This window comes from Lepisma saccharinum, chromosome 7, assembly GCF_977018435.1.
Source record: "Lepisma saccharinum chromosome 7, izLepSacc3.1, whole genome shotgun sequence".
In the NCBI taxonomy this organism is placed as follows: Eukaryota; Metazoa; Arthropoda; class Insecta; order Zygentoma; family Lepismatidae; genus Lepisma; species Lepisma saccharinum.
The window spans coordinates 85961597-85982502 of NC_139235.1; the positions used below are offsets into that span (position 1 = coordinate 85961597).

Genomic DNA, 20906 nt, shown 5'->3' on the forward strand with positions numbered 1-20906 from the left:
AGTTATATTTTAAGAATGCTGGCGCGCCAAAGGGGTCCCTTGTTCGAATCCCGAATTAGGCAAAGATGTTATTTGTAAGTATCCCTTCATCACATGATCACTCATCGTCGCGTTTAGCCAAAAGTGGTAGAAAAAAATAACATAAAATAAAAATAGAAAATCTTGGTGCACATCAAAATCAAAAGTCTTAGGTTCGAATCGTAAATGCGCCAGCACCATTTTCTTCAAATTTCTCTGTTTTCTAAATACAAATATCTATCTCTTTCAAATAACGCTAGCTTCTTGGGTAGTAAAAAAAAGAAAAATCCTATTTCAAATAACGCTAGCTTCTTGTGTAGTTAAGAAAATCCTCACTGTAATACAAACTGTTCTATTGTGAATGTAATTAACACATTTCATCTTCCACCGCCCCCTCAATAGTAAACTCCGAAACAACATCACTCGTTTTCATAGTAATGAAATAATTATATGCACTACACTGTAACCCCCTCAATAGTAAACTCCGAAGCAACATCACCCGTTTTCATAGTAATGAATTAATTACAGGGTGATTCTAAAGGTATTGTACAATCGAAAACCACAGATACCTCTCATGAAATAGAGACGAAAGTTCCCCTTCCACTTTGCCGAGAGATGCCTGCGTGAGGAGCTAGACAACGCCGAAAACGTGTGAAAATGAACTTCACACCTCTGTACAGCCAGTACCAGTGAAGATAGAAAGGCGTAACAAACGAAGTCGAAAGGAACACCAAAGTCGCCCATCCGAAAAACACTAGGCGGCAGCTGCGCAACGCTTGCGCATGGGGTTCCAGAAAGGAAATAGGAGTGTCCCGCAAGACAAGTGAAGGGAAAGGGTAGCGATCGACAACGGTAGGGACAAAAGAAGCAATGAAGCATGAAGTAACGAACACATGCAGCGCGTGGGGAGTCCCCAAAACACAGTGGGGAGACACCGCAGCAAGAACAAAGCACGATGCAACAAAAGAGAAAGAGGACCGGACGGGGAATGGTACCTGTCAAGGAGACAACAAATGCGGGACGAGGGATTCCCCGTAGCAGCACCGAGGGGATGTCACACAGAGGTCGTGCGCCAGCAGGACAAAAACACCAACTACGGGCACAGGAGGTTTATTGCCACGCAAAGGTGCACTTACAGATAGGAATAGTACGTAGTACGTAGTCGTACCCCGGACTGACGTTGTTACAAAAGTTGCTCAAATTGACGACCACCACATTCAATGCAGGCATTGCAGCGTCGCAGGAAATTCTGGCGAACCCTATCAAAAATCCCTGGCATGGTACACACCTCGGCCGATGCTGCAAGTATCCGCGCTACCAATGTTTCCTTGTCAGGCACCGGGGTCTCGTAGACGAGTGTTTTCACATGGCCCCACAAGAAGAAATCCATTGGTGTGAGGTCAGGCGAACGGGCGGGCCAGGGGACGGGGCCCTCTCTGCCGATCCAGCGCTGTGGGTAGGTACGGTGCAAAAGGGTTCGCACTGTGCCATCAAAATATGCAGGCGCTCCATCCAATTGAAACCACATACGATGTCGCACGTTGAGGGGTACATCTTCTAGCAGCTCTGGAAGGACTGATGCAAGAAAGGTGCGATAGAGGCAGCCATTTAAACGTGGTGGCAGCAGGTATGGACCGATAATCTGTTCATCGATGATACCTGCCCAGATATAGTCACTGCACACTGGGTCTGATGGTGCACCTCGACTGCTGCATGTGGATTTTCATAATCCCACACATGGCTGTTTCGGCAATTGAAGATGCCCTCACGGGTGAATGTTGCCTCGTCCGTGAAAAGCACATGGCTCAAAAAACGGGGATCGTCGGTACAAAACTGCAACAGTCGTTGACAGAATTCCACACGTCGTGGGTAATCCCCAGCCTGCAACGCGTGGACTCGCTGTGGATGATAGGGATACAGCAGATCATCATGAAGGACATGCCAAACTGTCGACTATGATACTCCCACTGCACGTGCAATGCTACGGGTGCTAGTGGACGGTGTGTCGTCCACGCGAGCAAGTACGTCCTCCTCGACCGCCGCGGTGCGCACATGTCTTGGGTGACCGACATGATGGCCTGCACGTAACACACCCGATTCACCAAGGGTACGGTGAACGTTCGAAAACAACCTGCTGTCGGGTTGTCGCCTCTCCGGATACCGTCCGCGATAAAGGCGTGCAGCTGCTCGGCCATTGCCATCTGCAAGGCCGTAGACAAAATGCATGTCCCTCAGTTCTACAAATGTGTAGCGTTCCATGGTACGGTGAGGATAGTGCCAATTATGGAATACTGTTCTGCAGTGCACAGGTAGCACACACACACACACTGGTCACAACGGCTTCGAAACAACGTACTCAATTGTCGTACGTCAAGCACACCACCACCGCACCGGCTCTTTCACTGACACGCTCTCTGACGCTGCACTTCCAATCAGCCCACACGTCCGCACGGCGCTGTGGTACAATCAGCTGACGTTCCTGAGCCACCCGTGCCTGTGCTCTTCACTACCTGACCACTGCCGTCAGGTGGGGCCATGTACTCTGGGGCCTTGTCATCGTGGAACACATGTAGCGTCCTTCATTCTTGCCCCATTCACCCACAACACGTACTTCGTCCGTCTTGCTCGAGCCGACTGGAAGCACTACGTACGATCGTGTGGTGTTTGTGTACACCAATGTGGGGTAACCCAGCAGTTGAACAGACGTGCATACTCCCACGTAGCTTCATTACACGATTGTCCCACGCAGTTTATCTGTCCAGCCTTGCTCGGCCCGGTCTCACACCCACGCGGCAGTGTGCGGCTGCGGTGGTGTGAGGCCACGCTTGGTTTCGGAGCGGAAGGCTGCGGCCGAGGAGGGACTCGAGTTGTTCGACTGGGGTTGCGCTCGGAAGCAAGTAGCCGCGTCAGGTCTGGGAACGGTGGACCTGGTGATCGGGATGGAAACATTCCGACCTCGTCCATTAGTGTCGTCCACCGTACGGAGTGGCGGGGCCCGTTCGACACTCCAGCAGCCTTTCGCCCGCTCCCACCCAGCGATGTGCCTCCGGCTTCATTTCTAAGAGGCTGATTGGGCCCCATCACGACGTTTGTTACAGCGTCAGTACGGGGTACGTGGTCCTATCTGTACGTGCACCTTTCATTAGCAATAACCTCCTGTGCCCGTAGTTGCTGTGTTTGTCCTGCTGGCGCAGGACCTCTGTGTGACATCCCCTCGGTGCTGCTACGGGGAATCCCTCGTCCCGCATTTGTTGTCTCCTTGACAGGTACCATTCCCCGTCCGGTCCTCTTTCTCTTTTGTTGCATCGTGCTTTGTTCTTGCTGCGGTGTCTCCCCACTGTGTTTTGGGGACTCCCCTTGCGCTGCACCGCCAGCGCCGCCATTTCTGCCCCGAACCATGTACGCGTCTGTTGCCTGTCGAGTGTCACGGACCACTTTGCTTGCATTCTCGGTGTGTTTTTACATCCTACGTCGTCCTCCCGTGGTTCTGCAACCCCGCACAACTTTTCCCGACTGCACTGCTTCAGTCATGGTGTTTGTTTCCCGCTGTGCAATTGTTACTTCATGCTTCATAGCTTCTTTTCTCCCTACCGTTGTCCATCGCTACCCTTTCCCTTCACTTGTCTTGCGGGACACTCCTATTTCCTTTGTGGAACCCCATGCGCAAGCGTTGCGCAGCTGCCGCCTAGTGTTTTTCGGATGGGCGACTTTGGTGTTCCTTTTGACTTCGTTTGTTCCGCCTTTCTATCTTCACTGGTACTGGCTGTACAGAGGTGTGAAGTTCATTTTCACACGTTTTCGGCGTTGTCTAGCTCCTCACGGAGGCATCTCTCGGCAAAGTGGAAGGGGAACTTTCGTCTCTATTTCATGAGAGGTATCTGTGGTTTTCGTTTGTACTATACCATTAGAATCACCCTGTATATGCACTACATTGTAACTGAATCTATTGATCCGCACGAATAATCTGAAAAGAAAAAAATTATATTAGTGTTTTCCGTACATTGTTCAATTAATTAAATCTCTAATAAATTTAAACAGATTATCGTATGCACAAATTTTATTTGAAAATTATTTGCATGCATTGCTACCTTTCTTCCAGTCGGTGAAGTTAGCTACAAAGCATAGAATTCAAGATCGTTAAAATGTTGGACCCCGTGGCCTACTGGTTAGCACATCGCGCTCCGACGCTAGAAGTCCTGCTTGGGTATAAATGTTTGTGAGTGTCCATTTATCAATTTTCATCCCCATCATCGCAAATTAGCCAAAAAGCACAAAATAAAATAAAGCAAATCAATCAATCATTGAAAATCAAAATCGTTAAAAATTGTTTGCATCCTATAATGCCAAAAAAGTGTAAGTTTGAATCCTATTTTATGTTTGACTCTTGATACTCGATGATACAGTAATAGTTGTGATGTGTCTTGGCGTCGAAACATTGCACACTAGTTATAATCTGCATTTAAAATATATAGTTCCAGTCACAATTAACCTATGCGAGCATAAAATAACCTTAATAAAACAGTTTTCATCTTGTCAACATTCAGTCTCATCGTCGCGATGTATTCAAGGAAATCTTGGTCTAGGAAGATATTGCACAATGACTCGTTTTTTCAAGTTAGCAATAACCAATACATGGAAATAATATCAATATATTCACTGCAATATTCACTGAATCGTTAATTGTTCTTTTAAAATTTACTTACCGACTTTTTTTATTTTCAAATATGCTTCACACAAAGTAGAAGGGCAATTCTGCAGTGTTAATCTGAAAAGAAAAATAATATTAGTGTTTTCGGTAAATTTTTCAATTCATCTTTGCTCTAAACTAAAATCACAACAAATTTTATTTTGAAAGACATTCAGATGTCTTACTACCATTCTCCGAGACAGTAGCTACAAAGCAAAAAGTTAAGAATCGTAGCGGTTGGTTAACATCCTACAATGCAAAAAATAATAATAAAAAGAAAAAAAAAGAAATCTAAGTTCGCATCTTTGTGGCGTTTCCCACTCGTGAACCCTCACTGCGACTGATGTATTAAAATATCGGTCTAGAAACACCGAGCACTGGTTCGGATCTTAATTTAAAATATAAACCCAGTCCTGATTAACCTATCCGAGCATAAAATAAACTCGAGAAGCTATTTTTAATTTTGTCATCATCATCATCGTAATTAGTCTAATAAAAAGTTAACAAAATGCACAAAATTCGCATTAAACTTTTATATCAAATACACAATGCAATATTAATGAGTAAAATTATAAAAACTTACTACACTCTCACCTGGTATTAATTTACAGATACAAGTCGGCAAATACAGCTTGCGTCTTCTTGAGTTTCTTTCTGAAATGTGACAGCTGGTGACAATCATCTAATTTTATACTGTTGTCGATACAGTAACTACTTCAACGTCATCGGTGCACAAAATTTTCCGCAAACACATTGTGCTTGTTTTTCTCCATTTTTAATCCGACGACACCAAGTCGGAGGAAGTCTTCTTCTTCTTCTCTTCCATTCCCTTATGCCGTTAAGCGTCGGGTACCTCGTTCTGTCCATCTCATCCACTCCGTCCGGTCTCGACTCATTCTTCTCATTTCGTTCTTAGTTTTTCCATATTTTAATCCTATCTTTTCTATTCTATCTTCCCACGTATTTCTTGGCCTGCCTCTTCCTACTCTACCCTCAACCCTCATCTCCATCACTTGCTTGGCTTTCCTATCTTCATTCATTCTATTTACATGTCCATACCACTTCAGCTGGCGTTCCTCTACTACGTCAGTCATTGTCTTCTTTTGTTTTACCTCTTCTCTTATTCTTTCATTTCTTATTCTGTCTCTTCGAGTTTTCCCCACTGTTCTTCTAAGATATTTCATCTCTATTGCTTGAAATTTACTTAGATGTTTGTCTTGGAGTGCTAAGCTTTCTGTGCCATAGCCCATGATGGGAACTACAATTGAGTTGTAGTCGGAGGAAGTCAATCTTCCGAAATAGTGCGTCACCCGTTAACACTTCAGGGTATTAACAGACAATCGACATCAAAATAGAAAATACACTTCCTGTCGATGAACGGTCATAGATCCAAGAAAGTGTGCCATTAAACTACCTTTGAAACACCTTCCCGTTGGAAACCAGTAAATGTGCTGGAGAAAGGGTGTCACAGTTCCATTCTAGGATTTTCAAAACAACATCGGAAATTTCATTACTTTCAAAAATTCAGCACAAGACAACAGTTCCACGGATGATCAGCAATGCCATTCTTCCTATATTCTCAATCAGCTCAGATTTCATTCTCACCCTCAAACTCACCACTGGGTTCGACTCCCAAACAAAGCATGCCTGTTTTGTGTGAGTATTCTTCCATCAATTACTATTTTATTCATTTCTCCATCTCTCTCTGTCCCTCTTTCTCATTTTCTCTTTCTCACTCTCTCTCTCTCCCTCTTTCTCATTTTCATTTTCTCTTTCTCCCTCTTATTTCATCTTTCCCTCTTTCTTATTCCCCCCTCTCTCGCTCTCTCTCTCTGTTTTGTGTGAATAATCTTCCATCAATTTCCACTTGTTCAACTTACTCTCTTCACCCTCTTTCTCATTTCCTCTTCCTGTCTGTCTGTCTGTCTCTCTCTCTCTCTTTCTCATTTCCTTCTTCTTTCTCTCTTTCTCTCTCTTTATCCTCTTTCTTTGAGAGATAGGTGTGAAAAGCTTGTCCAAAATTCATCGTTCTCCGCCATTTTTAGCTCTCTCTCTTTCTGTTGTTCATCAACTATGATCTCTCACTCTCTCTATCCTCTCTATCTCTCTATATCCTCTCTTTCATAGTCTCTTTTTGGGCTTTGAGTGGTAGATAAGAAAAACATATCCAAAAACATCGTTTTCCGCCTGTCTCTCTTTCTTCTTTCATCACCTATGATCTCTCACCCTCTTTATCCTCTCTATCTCTCTATATTCCCTCTTTTATTGTCTCTTTTTGTGCAAAATCGTCTCTTTTTATTTTTTGAGGGTTACTTGTCAAACATATCACAATAAATTCCCCAAACACCCTTCTACTCCCTTTTTTCAAATCTCTCCCTTTCTCGTGTTCGCCACCTATAATCTCTCGCCTCTTTATTCCCTCTTTCTCTCTTTATTCACTTTCTATCGTTACTTTTATTCTTTGAGTGTTAAATCTCAAAATAAACACCTAAAAAGCACATTTCTACCCCTTTTTTTCAACCCTTTCTCTTTCTATTTCTCTCTCTGTGTATCTCTGTTTCTCTCTTTCTATTTCTCTCTGTGTGTATCTCTGTTTCTCTGTTTCTCTCTCTCTCTCTCTCTCCCATCTTTATCCCTTTTTTCGTATGTTCTTATTCTTTGAGCGGTAACAGGCAATCAGAATAAATACCAAAGAACACCTTTCTATCCCCTTATTTCAACTCTCTCCCTTTCTCAGGTTCACCACCTATAATCTTTCGCCTCTTTATTCTCTCTTTCTCCCTTTATCCACTGTCTATCGTCTCTTTTATTCTTTGATGGTTAAATCTCAAAACAAACGCCTAAAAACACTTTTCTACCCTTTTTTCAACCCTTTCTCTCTCCATCTCGGGTTCTCTCTCTCTCTCTCTCTCTGTCTCTGTCTCTCTCTCTCTCCCCAACTTTATCTATCTCTATATTCCCTTCTCTTATTGCTCTCTCTCTTTATACTCTTTCTTTGAGTGGCTGGTGTCAAATTACTACTGACTAAATACCGTAAAGTAACGAAGTCTACTACTAGTTCCAGTTCGGGCCCAAAGCTAAAGACATTGACGACAGCAGAACTTCGAGTAGTGCTACGAGTAGTTCGGGTCGAAAGACGAAGAGATCGAAGGTCCTCTCTCTCTCTCTAACGTGAATATTTCGGCAGTAACGGGCTGGGCATTGGAGCGATTTATTAAAAAAGAAATAAGCTGCACAGATCAACTGAAAATCAAAGTTTTGAGTGATGATTTGGTTGTGCCAGGACCAAATTTTGTGTATGCAGTCCGAGAATTTCATTTCATAAAAAAAAATTGTTTAAGGCTACTGGGTTCGACACACACTCAACAGACAATTTTGAACACTTGTGAGTGCTTAGGCATGAATATGAACAATTTGGTGGGTTTCGGCTTTTATAAGAGCTGCAAACATGGGAGGACAAGACACATTAGTGATGTTGAGGCTCGAATGAGAGAGAAATATTCGTGAACTGTCTGCGTCCAGTTCCCAGCACACAGTTTGAATCTCGCGTTGTCGAGTGGATTGTGCATTCCGTGCATGTGTAACACCTTCGTAAAAACACTTCTGGTACATAGATGTTTTGATGCCTGATGAGAAGAAATGGACAAACACACATACTGAGATGGTTGCTGCACACAATGTTAATGCATGGAAACAGAGGAGTTGAGTGGTAGAAAATGTCCCGATTTCACGTTCTGATTAAAATGACAGCCTTAAACAGTGGCGGCGATTTAGGAGATAGTTGCTCCCCATTCTTTTGCCTCCACACTATCACACTATGGCCTCTTAATGCTTGTCCCCCCACATTTGGAACCCAATTGCCACCACTGGCCTTAAACATACAATTGTGATACCACTTTAAAAAATGATGTTCAGCCGTTCAGCATTTTTGTGTCGTATGTAACGGAATAATAAACATGATTGCCCCGGGAAAATATGATTTACCCCTCCATCTTTACTATTGCGCCGTCACTAGCTACAACATATTTTGATTTCTATTCTTCCCACATATTTATTTTAATTTTAGTATTGTGAATCATATTCCACACACACACACACGTACGATTTTAGTTGTAAGTTTTACACTAAGCTTGTCAAATGTCCACTTATATCATTGTTTTCTTGAGCCATTTTAAAAAAATCATTTCGCCCCTTCTTTTGGACTATTTCATAGAAATGTTTTCCCACTGGAAGCCTCTTTGCAGATCGAGATCCGGGGCTATAGCCTTCCCAAGCCACCGTTCCCTCCAAGTACTCTCTTGGCCTCATGAAAGAAAAATATATGTATTTCTACGAACTATTAATTTGACTTGGCAGTTTCTTTTTTCGAACACTAATAAGTTTTAAATTTTAATAGCTTATAAATTTACACTAGCAATTTTGAGTAGAGATTTTGCGTAACCCTAAAACTACATTTAGAGACTGCAAGGTCAACTCTCGATATTTCAGATATATTAATAATTTTCATCACAACGTCTTGTAATAATTATTTGTTACTTCAATAACCCTCGCAAATGTTTCTCGCATATTAAAACATAGATGCCATTTTCTGTTTATTTCCTTGTAATGCTGACCTCCGTGGCGAAGTGGTTAGCACAACGCTTTACGATGCCAAGGGTCCCCAGGTTCGAATCCCCGCCCGGGCATGGGTCTACTCTCCTTTCTTCAATTTTATCATATCATCACGCATCCTCATCATTAGCCATATGTGACAGATAAGCGAAGTAAAATAAACTAAGTCTATTAATCAATTATTTTTTTAAAACTCTTTAATTCTTCTTTAGCATGCCACGTTTTTGTTAAAATTATATTACGATTTGTAAAATGACGAAATTCTAAAGGAGAACTCGCAACTTTCTTTGTAGCGCATCGATCAGAAAGTTTCAGAAATATGGATTTTCAAAAGACATTTTTTCACATGTACTTTGCCCCCTTTTAAAAGTAGCGCGTTTTCAGTTATGTTACTAATCATTAAAAGGATGCCTCAATACCATCTTGGACAATTATTATTTTCCCCCTCCTAAAAGTAATAATATACTTTCGCTCTCTGAATCTCCCATATAAATGCTAGGGGCCGTCTACTTCAGCGGAGCTCACTGCTTCTCCGGTGACGTCACGCGTTCGTACAAGATCGGCAATCTTCGAATGTCTTTACCTAATCTCTATGTACCTTGGGCAATTCATTGTTGAGTCCAGCCCTGGCCCATATCCATGGTAACGGTTGAAGTTTTTGCGTGCGATGACGTGTAACCGGCCAAGTGAATGCATCACTTCAATGTGAAGTCACGTGAAATGACAGAACGACAGTGCTGCAGTATGCAGATATTAAACACCAGAACAAGAACAATGTCTAGATGATGATGTGTAGTACAGGCTGTGGAAAGGAGATGCGATAGCCACTAACGACGTCAAACGGTTGGGCGGGAACTTGACGTCACATACCATGAAGAAGTAATAGGATCTAAGCTGATTATGTCCTTTGCGATTAGTCCACTCAGAATTAGTTCACTTCATCAAATGATTTACTAAATCTCATCAATTTACATTGTCGAGTTCGTTATTTGTGTTCTTCTTGGTTTAGGTTCAACATCTTCTCCGAAGAGAAAATTATGCTCATTTCTTTGTTTTCCTTGACCCAGTACATCCAGGGTCAAGGAAGTCAGTAATAAGGTGTGTTATATACAGTGTACACCTATAGATTGAATTGTATCTTCTCCAAATATGATGTATAAAGAAACAAACTGCCGGAGAACTAAGTGAGGTGAGTGTACAATTTTATATTACTATTATAGTGGAACCACAAGCAAAGAAACCTGTGCAGACTCGCGACTCCCGTGCACCGTACTCCTGTGTGGAGGGGAGGGGGAGAGTGGATCATGCTCTCTTATGGCCCGAGTTGAACGGAAGAGGAGGAAGGTGCGCGGGGACTTTTCGACGAAGGTTATTTTTCTTGTGGTCGCTCTTATAAGTAAGGGGAACTGTGATTGGTCATTCATCTATTTTATCACTTCTTCATCATCTCAATTGACTTAAATGGCCGGATGAGCAAAGTAAATTTATCAAATATAAATGCAAACACGTACAGTTTAATAAATAACCAAAATAGAATGAAAAATTAGCAGTTTGTATTTTTATTGCTTTATGTGAATATGTAGGGAAAAGCGAGAGAAAATTGTACACCAATGGCAAAAGAATTGGTAGGCGAATTGCCCATCACCATTTTCCTCCAGTCTGTTTTGCCCAATCTGGTGATCACAAATTGAAATAAGCAGAGGACAACTCTGCTTTCCATTATTAAAAACAACACAGGATGTAGAACATAAAAATGAAAATAGCGATGGATAATTTGCCTACTATTATCTATCTCTTCAAGAATAAAAATACATCTAAATTTAGAAGCACAGTAAAGAGCTTGCTAATGTAACATTTGTTTTATAGAAGATTATTTGGGTCACATTTCCCATTAAGGAACATTAACTTTAAAACTTTTTCTTATTATTACAAAATACACTACATTACCTCATAACTTTCTTAGAGTATTATTGTTTTTACTAATTTAATAGATATAACTAGACTATAGGTTAATTTCCTTGTATTCAAAATCAGACATTAATATTATTGACATATCCCATATCATAGTGAAATTTATACTTGCATGATCAAGTGAATGGAAATCAATGAATTGGCTGTACGCCTTTAATTTCGTTTTAAATTAATGTTTCAAGAAAACTATATTTCTGCCCTGAAGGAAAACAGTATTGACGGATTGAAAGTATTCCAGTCGAAATTTATGTGTCTTTACAATTCGTTTAACTCCATTACATGTCCGGCGGCCATGAGTAATTATCCTTGGGAGCGCACAATTCCTCCACCTTTCTCCAATTCATATTTCATATGATTGTTAAGGACCACTGCTGCGAGGCTTCATATCGCAAATTATTCACGCTATCTATTGTCACGATTAATACTACTGTTCATTTTCATTAATTTCTACATAATTCCCACATAGGTATGAGGATGAGTTTAAATAAATATAACTTGTATCATTTTAAACTTAACTTCTGACATGCACATGAATGATACTATGATTGCTTCAAATGTTCAAGTTACGTGTTCAAGTTATGAAATATCAAATTTATTGCTTATTTGCACGGCATAAATATATGATTAGCGGATGAGAAGATGAATATATTTTACTTTTTATAACAATTAACAGTTTGTCAGAAACATAAGTGGAACGCAAGTATCATCATTTGTTAACATAAAAACAAACATGGCACAGTGAATTTGTCTTTGCTGTGAAATGTATTTAATCAAATCATCGTTCATAGAGCGTAAACTAAAGAAGGGATAACCCTTCCACATAGTACACCCAATTCTCAACCTCACGTCCACGGAGTACATCCTGGACTGCATTTTGCAGACTAACGAGGCTCTGGTGTCTGGACCTACGGCCACTATAATCCTCGTAGGACTGTGTGTGTGTTGACCTGTGTTTTGTCCTTAGGCTATGTGATGCACACAAAATTTTAGAATCACTCACTCACTCTAAACTAAAGAAATATCACAACGTAAAATAACATAACAACAACACAACTTCAGCAAATGACTTCCCTACTTTTCTGGATCCCCAGCAGTCGGTATTAATTCTTGACGTTTTCTACATTGCAAGTGTCTGGAACTTATCGGAAATTGTTAGTTTTCATTCCAGAAATGCAAAGAGGTGAAAATGACGTGTAGAATTTGAGATTTCCACAGCGTCGGCAAATTTCGGAAATTTTCCGTCCTGAAATTTCCCGACTAGTCGAGAAATAGCGAATATTTCCCGTCCGGAATGTCGGGATTTAAAAAAATTCCCGTTCCAATCAATAATATTATGTCCCGTATAACAATAAGTACCTATCGATTTTTATTTTAAATTTTTCTGAAGCCACAAAATGTAAATGGGTGGAAATGTTCATTTGTGTACTCGATTTCGTGTGTTCAGTTTCTGGCATGGTTTCCTATCTGCATAGTGCAACACTAGCGCATAGATTTGGAATTCATTTCGTGGATAAATTCACCTCTTACCGTCGTTTCGTCATCACGAGTAAACAACGGATTGGCCCAACCTATACTTATAATAACCTTGGTTGAGTCAACCGCCGTTCCACGGTGTGAACAGCTTTCGTGTATCAAAATAGCCGTTTTTCAAGGGAAAAATGGCAGAGAATGCCACAGGAAGCTGTTGGAAACTGTGCGGAATAGTGTCTTACCGTAGTATGCGCTTCTTTTGTTCCTGTAATGCGAATGTATACTTTCTTACTTGAAATACATGTGGAACGATGCTATCTTTAAGGACGTTTTGCTCGTTTCTCTATCCTACACGTGGTACACATGATCTGATTTGTTCATACATTGCACAGTACCATACTCAACCCCCTTCCATTTTCATATTTCGGATTTTCGTGCCGGTCCTGCATTCTCGCGGGAAAAAAATGGTTACCTTGTCTTATGTGTATCTGGACCATATACTCTATTCCGGGAATCTCTGGAGCAAGGCCGCCCATAACGGCAAAGAATAGAATAAAGCGAGTGGGCGAAACGAAGCAGTACACTCTGCTGCAAAGGCTGGAAACTGCAGTCACATTTACCCCATCCACGCGCATTTGTTTATTGGCCCTCTCGGGTCACTACTACAGAGTATAGATGGCTCTTGCGGTATGATTTAGTTATCTTACCCGTGCACTTAATTTATTTAAAAAAAATGAAACACATGTAAATCATTATAAAATACTAGAAATTACATATCAATTTACACAAACTATGTACTATTATGTACAGTGCCTTTCACAGTCGAGTAGTCAGCTCGCCGGGCAGGTGGGAGCGCGTCTGTTGGCATTTACACCACAACTGTACGCTGACCTTGGTACTGAACGCGTCTGTGTTTCAGTATCCAGATAGCTGATGTCCAATTTGCACGTGTTTGTGAAGTGTGAAGGTGTTTACAAGTGTTTTGCTTTACTTTACGTATTAGATACTGGTGCTTTTCTGCAGTATAATAATCCCACGCTATCCGTACAATTTAAGACAACGAATTTTTATGTACAACTCTTAAGTCATTGTGAATTTTTGTAGGGAAGGGAGTTATAAGACGTTTCGCAGCAGAATTTCCAGATGTTCCTGTTCCACATAGAGACAGTGTCCGAAAACTTGTGAACAAATTTAGGGAAAAAATGTCTGTTCTTGATAAGAAGCGAAGGGAAATGCCATGTGCTTGCTGAGGAGAAATTAGAGGACGTTAGGCACGATTGGAACATTATCGTAATGAAATCTCCCCGGCGCCTTGCATAAGAAACAGGCATTTTTAAAGTCGTCTGCGTGGCGAGCTACCAAGCTTTTAAACCTGAAGCCTTACATTAGAAGAATTGAAAGAAAATATCAGGGGAGAAATTGAAGCAAATTCGGAAGAGAAACTGGTACGTGTTAGTGAAAATTTGCTAAAAAGATAGCGTAAATGTGTGGATGCTGGGGGAGAACATTTCCAACGCCTCTTGTAACAACGTACGTGTTTATTCTAATTGTGACTATACATGTAATTGTACGATCCTATTTCATTACATAGCCAGCGGTTGCAGTTACGCGGATCTTGCACCAAGTTTGCCGGTAGACGCGCTCTCGCTGCCAGGTGCGCTTGCCGCCGCTCCGCCGACGATTTAACAGTGTTGGCTTTCCTCGTGTTGATTTAATTGCAACGGTAAGGACTAATGAAGATTAAACGAAATATATGAAAGAACAAACATAACGTAATACCCTACCCGGGACTCGAAGCCAGAACCTTTGGCGGTGAAATCATGAGTCGAACATTCAATGCGCTTTGCCACCGAGGCGGCAGTATTTTGTGAACATTCATATATCAACAATATTACCTGAAGTAACTTCACGTCATTGTTAATCTTGTGAGCTATATTACTCTCCATTCGCTCATTTACGTCTAGTTCTTCAAACTTCTGGATATCGCATGCACTTTTAACCTTCCTCATCTATGTGTAGCTCAAAGTTCAATCACCAGATCCTATGAAGAGAGAAAATATGTTAGCTCAAGATTTTTATTATTCTACGCATAGAGGCCAAGGGGGGGTGAACCTACGGAAAATATTCATTAAACAGTGGAATATATCATCTCACATATAAAATTGATTAATTTGGAAATATGAGAAAATAAACAGCCAGCTACTCTAGCTTATACTGTTCTACAGTATTTTAAAACAAGGACTCACTGTTTAATGCTTTATGCAGTATCAGTTAAGTATAAAGAGAGAATTTCCACTTACGACCGACCATGTGTCTCATATATAGGGCTCCGAAGTTGAGGACAAACCTTTTTTTTTACCTAGTATCCGAAGACGAGGCCCAACATAATATATGTTCATTTTGGGTCATTGTAGGCCAGAAAAAGGAGTGTTTTTTGCCCTTTTTTTTTTTTGCCTTTTTCGGCGTTTTTTTTTTTGCTTATTGGTCTTTTTTTTGGGGTAACGGCTTTTTTTTGCAACTTCACCTTCTTTCGACTACGTTTTTACTGCCCATTCTCAATTCGAATCATCATCTGTTGTTCATCTTAAACGTCCTTTCTGTAGTAAAGAAATAAAAAATAAATATATTTGACCCATCCCTGTAACGAGAGAAAAACATTTAAGGAGGTGCCACGCAGAGGGAGGGGCCGAGGAGGTTGTCTCAGGCTTCAGATCACATTTATATGTCATTTTTTTATATTTTTAGGTCTTTTTATGGATATTTTTTTTGGCAATTTATAGGCCTTCAACTTTCGAGCCCTACTCATATAACAGGGTTGCTACTCGCCATTATTTGAATTCCCAGAATTATGCGTGAATTATTGGCTCCGGGAATTATGCGTGCGTTCTCCGTAGACGTGAAAAATTGCAACTTTTTAATTAATCCAAATTCCATTAAATTTGTACATATTTATTAATGCCCTGAGGCAAGTTTTTCACAGTTTAGTATATTTTATCGAGGAAGGAAAAGAAAACGAAGCTGCGTGGAAATAAAACTGAGTTCTCTCAATCCGTTTGCTTTGTTAGTGTCCTTTGCAGAACAATCTATCTGACAGACGGAGGATTATTGCAAGATATCTTGAACTTGATATGTAAATTTGAGTTTGAAATTATTATCCACTTAAAAAAAATCGCAGATTATCATATCCTGAAACATTTATAGATGTATTTTGAGTCTGAGTATGTGAAATGGCAAATGCAAACCCCGTACCTTAAATTACATATTTTATATATATATATATATATATATATATATATATATATATATACCGTTTAATTGAATTGAATTAGAATTTTTGGATAAATTGGAATCGCACAGACCCTTTATATTGTAATATATTATGTATTTGTGTGTGTGTGGGGGGGGGTGATGAGGTAATAATGCTGAAATAGAGGAAACATGTGCTTGTAGCCATGAATTTTTGGAAAGTTCGCATTGAAAACCGGGAATTATACTTGAATTTTAGTAAGGTCCTGTAGCAGTCACCCTGTATAAGGTCGACACTAGTAACAAAATAACTAGAACCACATAGTGGGTTCGGATCCCACATTAAACTGTAGATATAGTCCTTACTGGCCCATCTGTTTATAAATTCGACTTTAAAAAATAAATCAAACAGGTAGACTTAAATTGTAACACAAGAAGGTTGTAAATTTTTGCAGTAACTTCTAACAATACATAATATGTTTTGAACCATAGGCGTAACTTGGCGGGGAGCAAGGGGGGCACTCGCCCCCCAAATTTTCAGGTTCGTTAAAGTTTACAAGTTAAGGATACTTTTGTTAACATCCTAAGACCTGAGGAGCTAAGTAATAAATAATATTTATGATTTCGCAAATGTAAGAGTTAATTACTGAACACAATTTTTATGGGATAAAAAACTTTAAGACTTTGCATTCCCAAAGTTAAGTCCCAAGTTCCGCCCATGTTTTCAACCTCAAGGACCTTGTATCGAACCAGAAGTAGAACGGCGATGTTTCTTTTCTGAAATATCTTCCTTCTTCCTCGAAAAATCCTGTTCTTACGCTACCCATGGGGAAACACAGCCATTGAAGCTATTCAGTTTCTTTGACTTCGATAATCCAATTTTATCTTTCATTACCACACTATAAATTCACACCGCTGTACTTATAGACTATTGTTCTCGCCACACACAAGATAGTTTTCTATAGGGTCATTTTTGCCGCATGCGTGCAAACTACTTCCCAGGAATAATGCAGTGGTTTTGTTCAGCAACTGAAGACTTCAAAAATTGATCTATTATGCTGTATTTTATCATATTTCTGTTTACAATTATTTTCGTTTTAATATTTGTTTCATACACATGTCGATGGTCTGTCACTATCATCAAGGCCGGATCTTTATCGCAAAATTATGATACTGTATAATAGTTTATTCAGCGGCTATGAACACAAATGAATGCTGACACGTGTAAGCTGTTCGTGTCGAAGCTATATCCCGTGAGGATATATATCAAGAACGCACGTGTATGCGAATGGCCCTAATTCGTATGAATTCTTGTGGGAGCAAGTAATCTACTCCTTGATACAAAATGTCTTGTTATTTTACGTTGCTTTTCTGTCCCTTTAGCTCAGGGATGCCTATCCCCCCCAAAATGGGAGAACATTTCCCCCTTCCCCCCTTTATGCCTAATTATTTACTCAATTTTTTTTGGTGAGACAAAATTTGCGGAACAATATAACACACACATATTTGAGCAATATGTTTAGTTTAGGTATTGTTTACAATATAGATATTTACATGCATATTGTATATTACTTTGGCATTGATTGTAATAACATTTTTACATAAGTGATATCAACTTCTGACTTTACAAAGTTGTTGCAACACATTTATTGATAATTTTCTCTTTTTGAACCACTTTTAAAATATCGGACTCACAGGATTGAATTAAACACTCATCGGCCATACACGAAGTGTAGTCTGTTCTTAATGATTCTTTTGACGCTCATTGTGAGTCCTCCAGTGCAACTTGTCACTGGTATGGAGAACAGAATTTTATAAAATACCTTCAAATTAGGAAAGGTCAAAAACTGGGCAATAACAACTGCTCAAGCAGACACTTTGTCTACTTGACTAACCTTGTATTAATTCGAACAGGGCGCCCCCACCCCTTTCCAAAACGATTCTAAAGGCATAAGAGGTGGTGTTTCATTTTAACCCCATCACCACAGGTAGGTTGAAAAACTGTACATAATAACCATAACTAAAAATCAATAAAAAGTCAATCAAAGAAAACAATCCCTCCCATTTTTGTGTGAAGATAGAGAATTCGTAGCTAAACTACAAAATGTTGTTCCCCCCCCAAAAAAAAATCCCATGACGCAGGCGCGTCATGAATCCCCCCTGTGGGCAGCCTTGCTTTGGCTAATCGTGACAATGATAATGAGTGATGATTAGAAAAAAGTAAACAAACACCCTTGTATGGACTAGGGATGGCCAAACGGATCCGGATCCGAAAAATCCGGATCCAAAAGTTCCGGATCTGCATTCGGATCCGAAAGTTCCGGATCCGAAAGTTTCGGATCCGAGAGTTTCGTATCTCAATCCCATTATAATATTACCACACCTTAAAAGGTATTATGATCTTCGATTACAAAGAAATTTTTCATTACTTAGTCATACAAGAATTTTTTTCAAGTGTTGTTCCTAAAATACTTTGCTACGCATCGGCTAACACACTCGTGCACAAAAATAATCTTACTTGTTTAACATAAAATTTCAGAGGTGATTTTGTAAATTCCATTGAAACGAATATGTATTCATTCGAATGTATTGGAAATGGAAACACACATAAATGTGAGACATTTCATTCCAGGATGAAACCTTTAAGACATTTAACAAGATAGAAATATTATACAAAAATTATAGAATTGTTCTACAGTTACAGTTTTAAAAATTAAAATAAAACATTATAATATATGCAGTGTTATATAATTACAAAGTGTAAGACTAACATAAGTGTATTAATTACAAATCGCGCACGCTCACTACATAGCACTATATATCAGGTAACAATATGTTATAAACACATTCTTACTTTCCAAAGAAGCGCTCATGTGGGATGGCCAAACGGATCCGGATCCGAAAAATCCGGATCCGAAAGTTCTGGATCCGGATCCGAAAATTCCGGATCCGCCAGGATCCGGATCTGGCCATCCCTAGTCTGGACTAGAAAATCGGAACTTGGATGGCGAGATCAAGAGTCAACCACCTAACTTCCTCAGCCACCGTTCTGCCCCTTTTGGCTAATCTCGAAGATGAGGAGGATGAATGGTGAGAGGATGAAATGGATGAGGGGACAAACTAAAACACACAAGGACAGTACACAACGAAAATCCCACAACTACACACTACATACATATACAGAAACGATATTGGTATTATTATTGTTTGCAGTATTATTATAATTATACTCACCTCAAGGATATACTTACAGAGCTGTAGATAGACTCCTATGCTCCGTGTAGAATTGAATTTGACGCCCCGTGCACCAATTTCGCCCCAATTCAATGAATAATCTTGTTGGAAGTCCCCTTGCTATGCTATTTTCACATCTGGTTGTACTTTTCAAAAACATAATACGGATATATTGTAGGTTCACGTTTATATTCTCTATGAAAGAGGTTTAAAATACCGATTTACCCAATTTCGTTAATTTTAATATATTACTTCATATTATGTAATGTATGTTTGAATTATGTACAAATTATGGAATGACTTAAATATTTTTTGTCTACATCTCAAGCTAAACTCAATGGTTCACAGAGCACTTTCGTAACCAGCAACAAGAACTTAGTGCTGAATTCCTATATTGTCACAAAGAAATCAATACAGAGACAAGGTGTGTAATTTTTCTGATGATTTTTAAGGGCAAACAAATGAAATAGCGAAGCAAATAGCAGTTTTGTAGAAATACTAGAGTGTGTAATTAGGAGAGTTAATGACCCGTCCCTGAGACGGTTTATTGCCTACAAAATCAATACCTAATTGGGAGTTATAGTGTTGGTTCTTGTAACGATGCTATAATTGTGCTACTGTACGTTAGCAAATTGTGCCCACACGTCCACACTACTTGTTCGCTCCCCTTCTATAGATACTGAAGTAAAGCATGAATGCGAGCTGTCAATATGCTGGCAGAAGATGCAGATATTAATCAACACTGTTCAACAATAATTTATCACTTCTCTATCACATTTCCACGAAGAATGTCAGCTGTCCTTGGTTATCATAGCATTACATCGATAGGCTGCGTAATTGCTTTGCGTGACTAGGAAAGAGACATGGCAAATGTTTATTTTTATTATCTTGTGTTTTAATATTCACTTCTTTTATGTCATCTGATCATTCATTAGGCGCACACATGCACACAGGTCCGTCGATCCCCTTTCAATATTGACATCGTTTATTTCAATTAACAAAAAAAAGTAGAAAGCTTGATATTTTATTGTTAATAAATAACAGATATAAAATTCTGTTTCTATGTGTTCGAACCGAAGTAAAAACTGTCTTACATCCAAAAAATGAGTGTAAAATACAGGAAACAGGTTACATTTTTATCATATTCTACCATTTAAAGTAAATCCATAGATTAAATAAATCGTTCCAGTTTTCAAAATTCCAGCTTTATGTGAGACATTAAACAAGAAACTTCATGACTACACTTTCCTCTTGACTTTCACGCCTTTTCTTGAACGAGGTATGCAAAGGTTAATAACAAAACAGAATAACTATGCATTTCAGTACACTAACTGCATAAAATTTTAAAAAATATACAATGAAAGCAGTTGTCGTGGATATTCACTCATCTGCTGAAGCGAGTTCAAAAGTCTCTCCAAAGATATTATTGTAAATTTAAGATGAAATTAGTTTTATATTATATTATGTTTATGATTATATAATAATCATAACCATGAAAGCAATTTTTATTGTTACTAATTTCTACCATTCAAGTTATATCAATGGTCTGATTCACCGTACAAAACGTTCTGGCTACGCCCATGGGCAAATGCTTGTTTACTCCATAAACCAAGGACGACTGATTCTTACCGAGAATCCGAAGATATTGCTCAACTGTCAATCTGTCGAT

At 39.6% G+C, this 20906-nt stretch overlaps 1 protein-coding gene across 1 annotated transcript in view; it reads right to left on the reverse strand.

Annotated features, from left to right (window-relative positions):
* Positions 1-14766, reverse strand: part of LOC145990542 (uncharacterized) — a 147038-nt gene extending 132272 nt beyond the window's left edge. Inside the window, exon 1 of the mRNA XM_083126236.1 lies at positions 14653-14766. Coding sequence (XP_082982362.1) covers positions 14653-14766 — 114 coding nt within the window. The remainder of the gene's footprint in view (positions 1-14652) is intronic.
* Positions 14767-20906: the final 6140 nt, after the last annotated feature.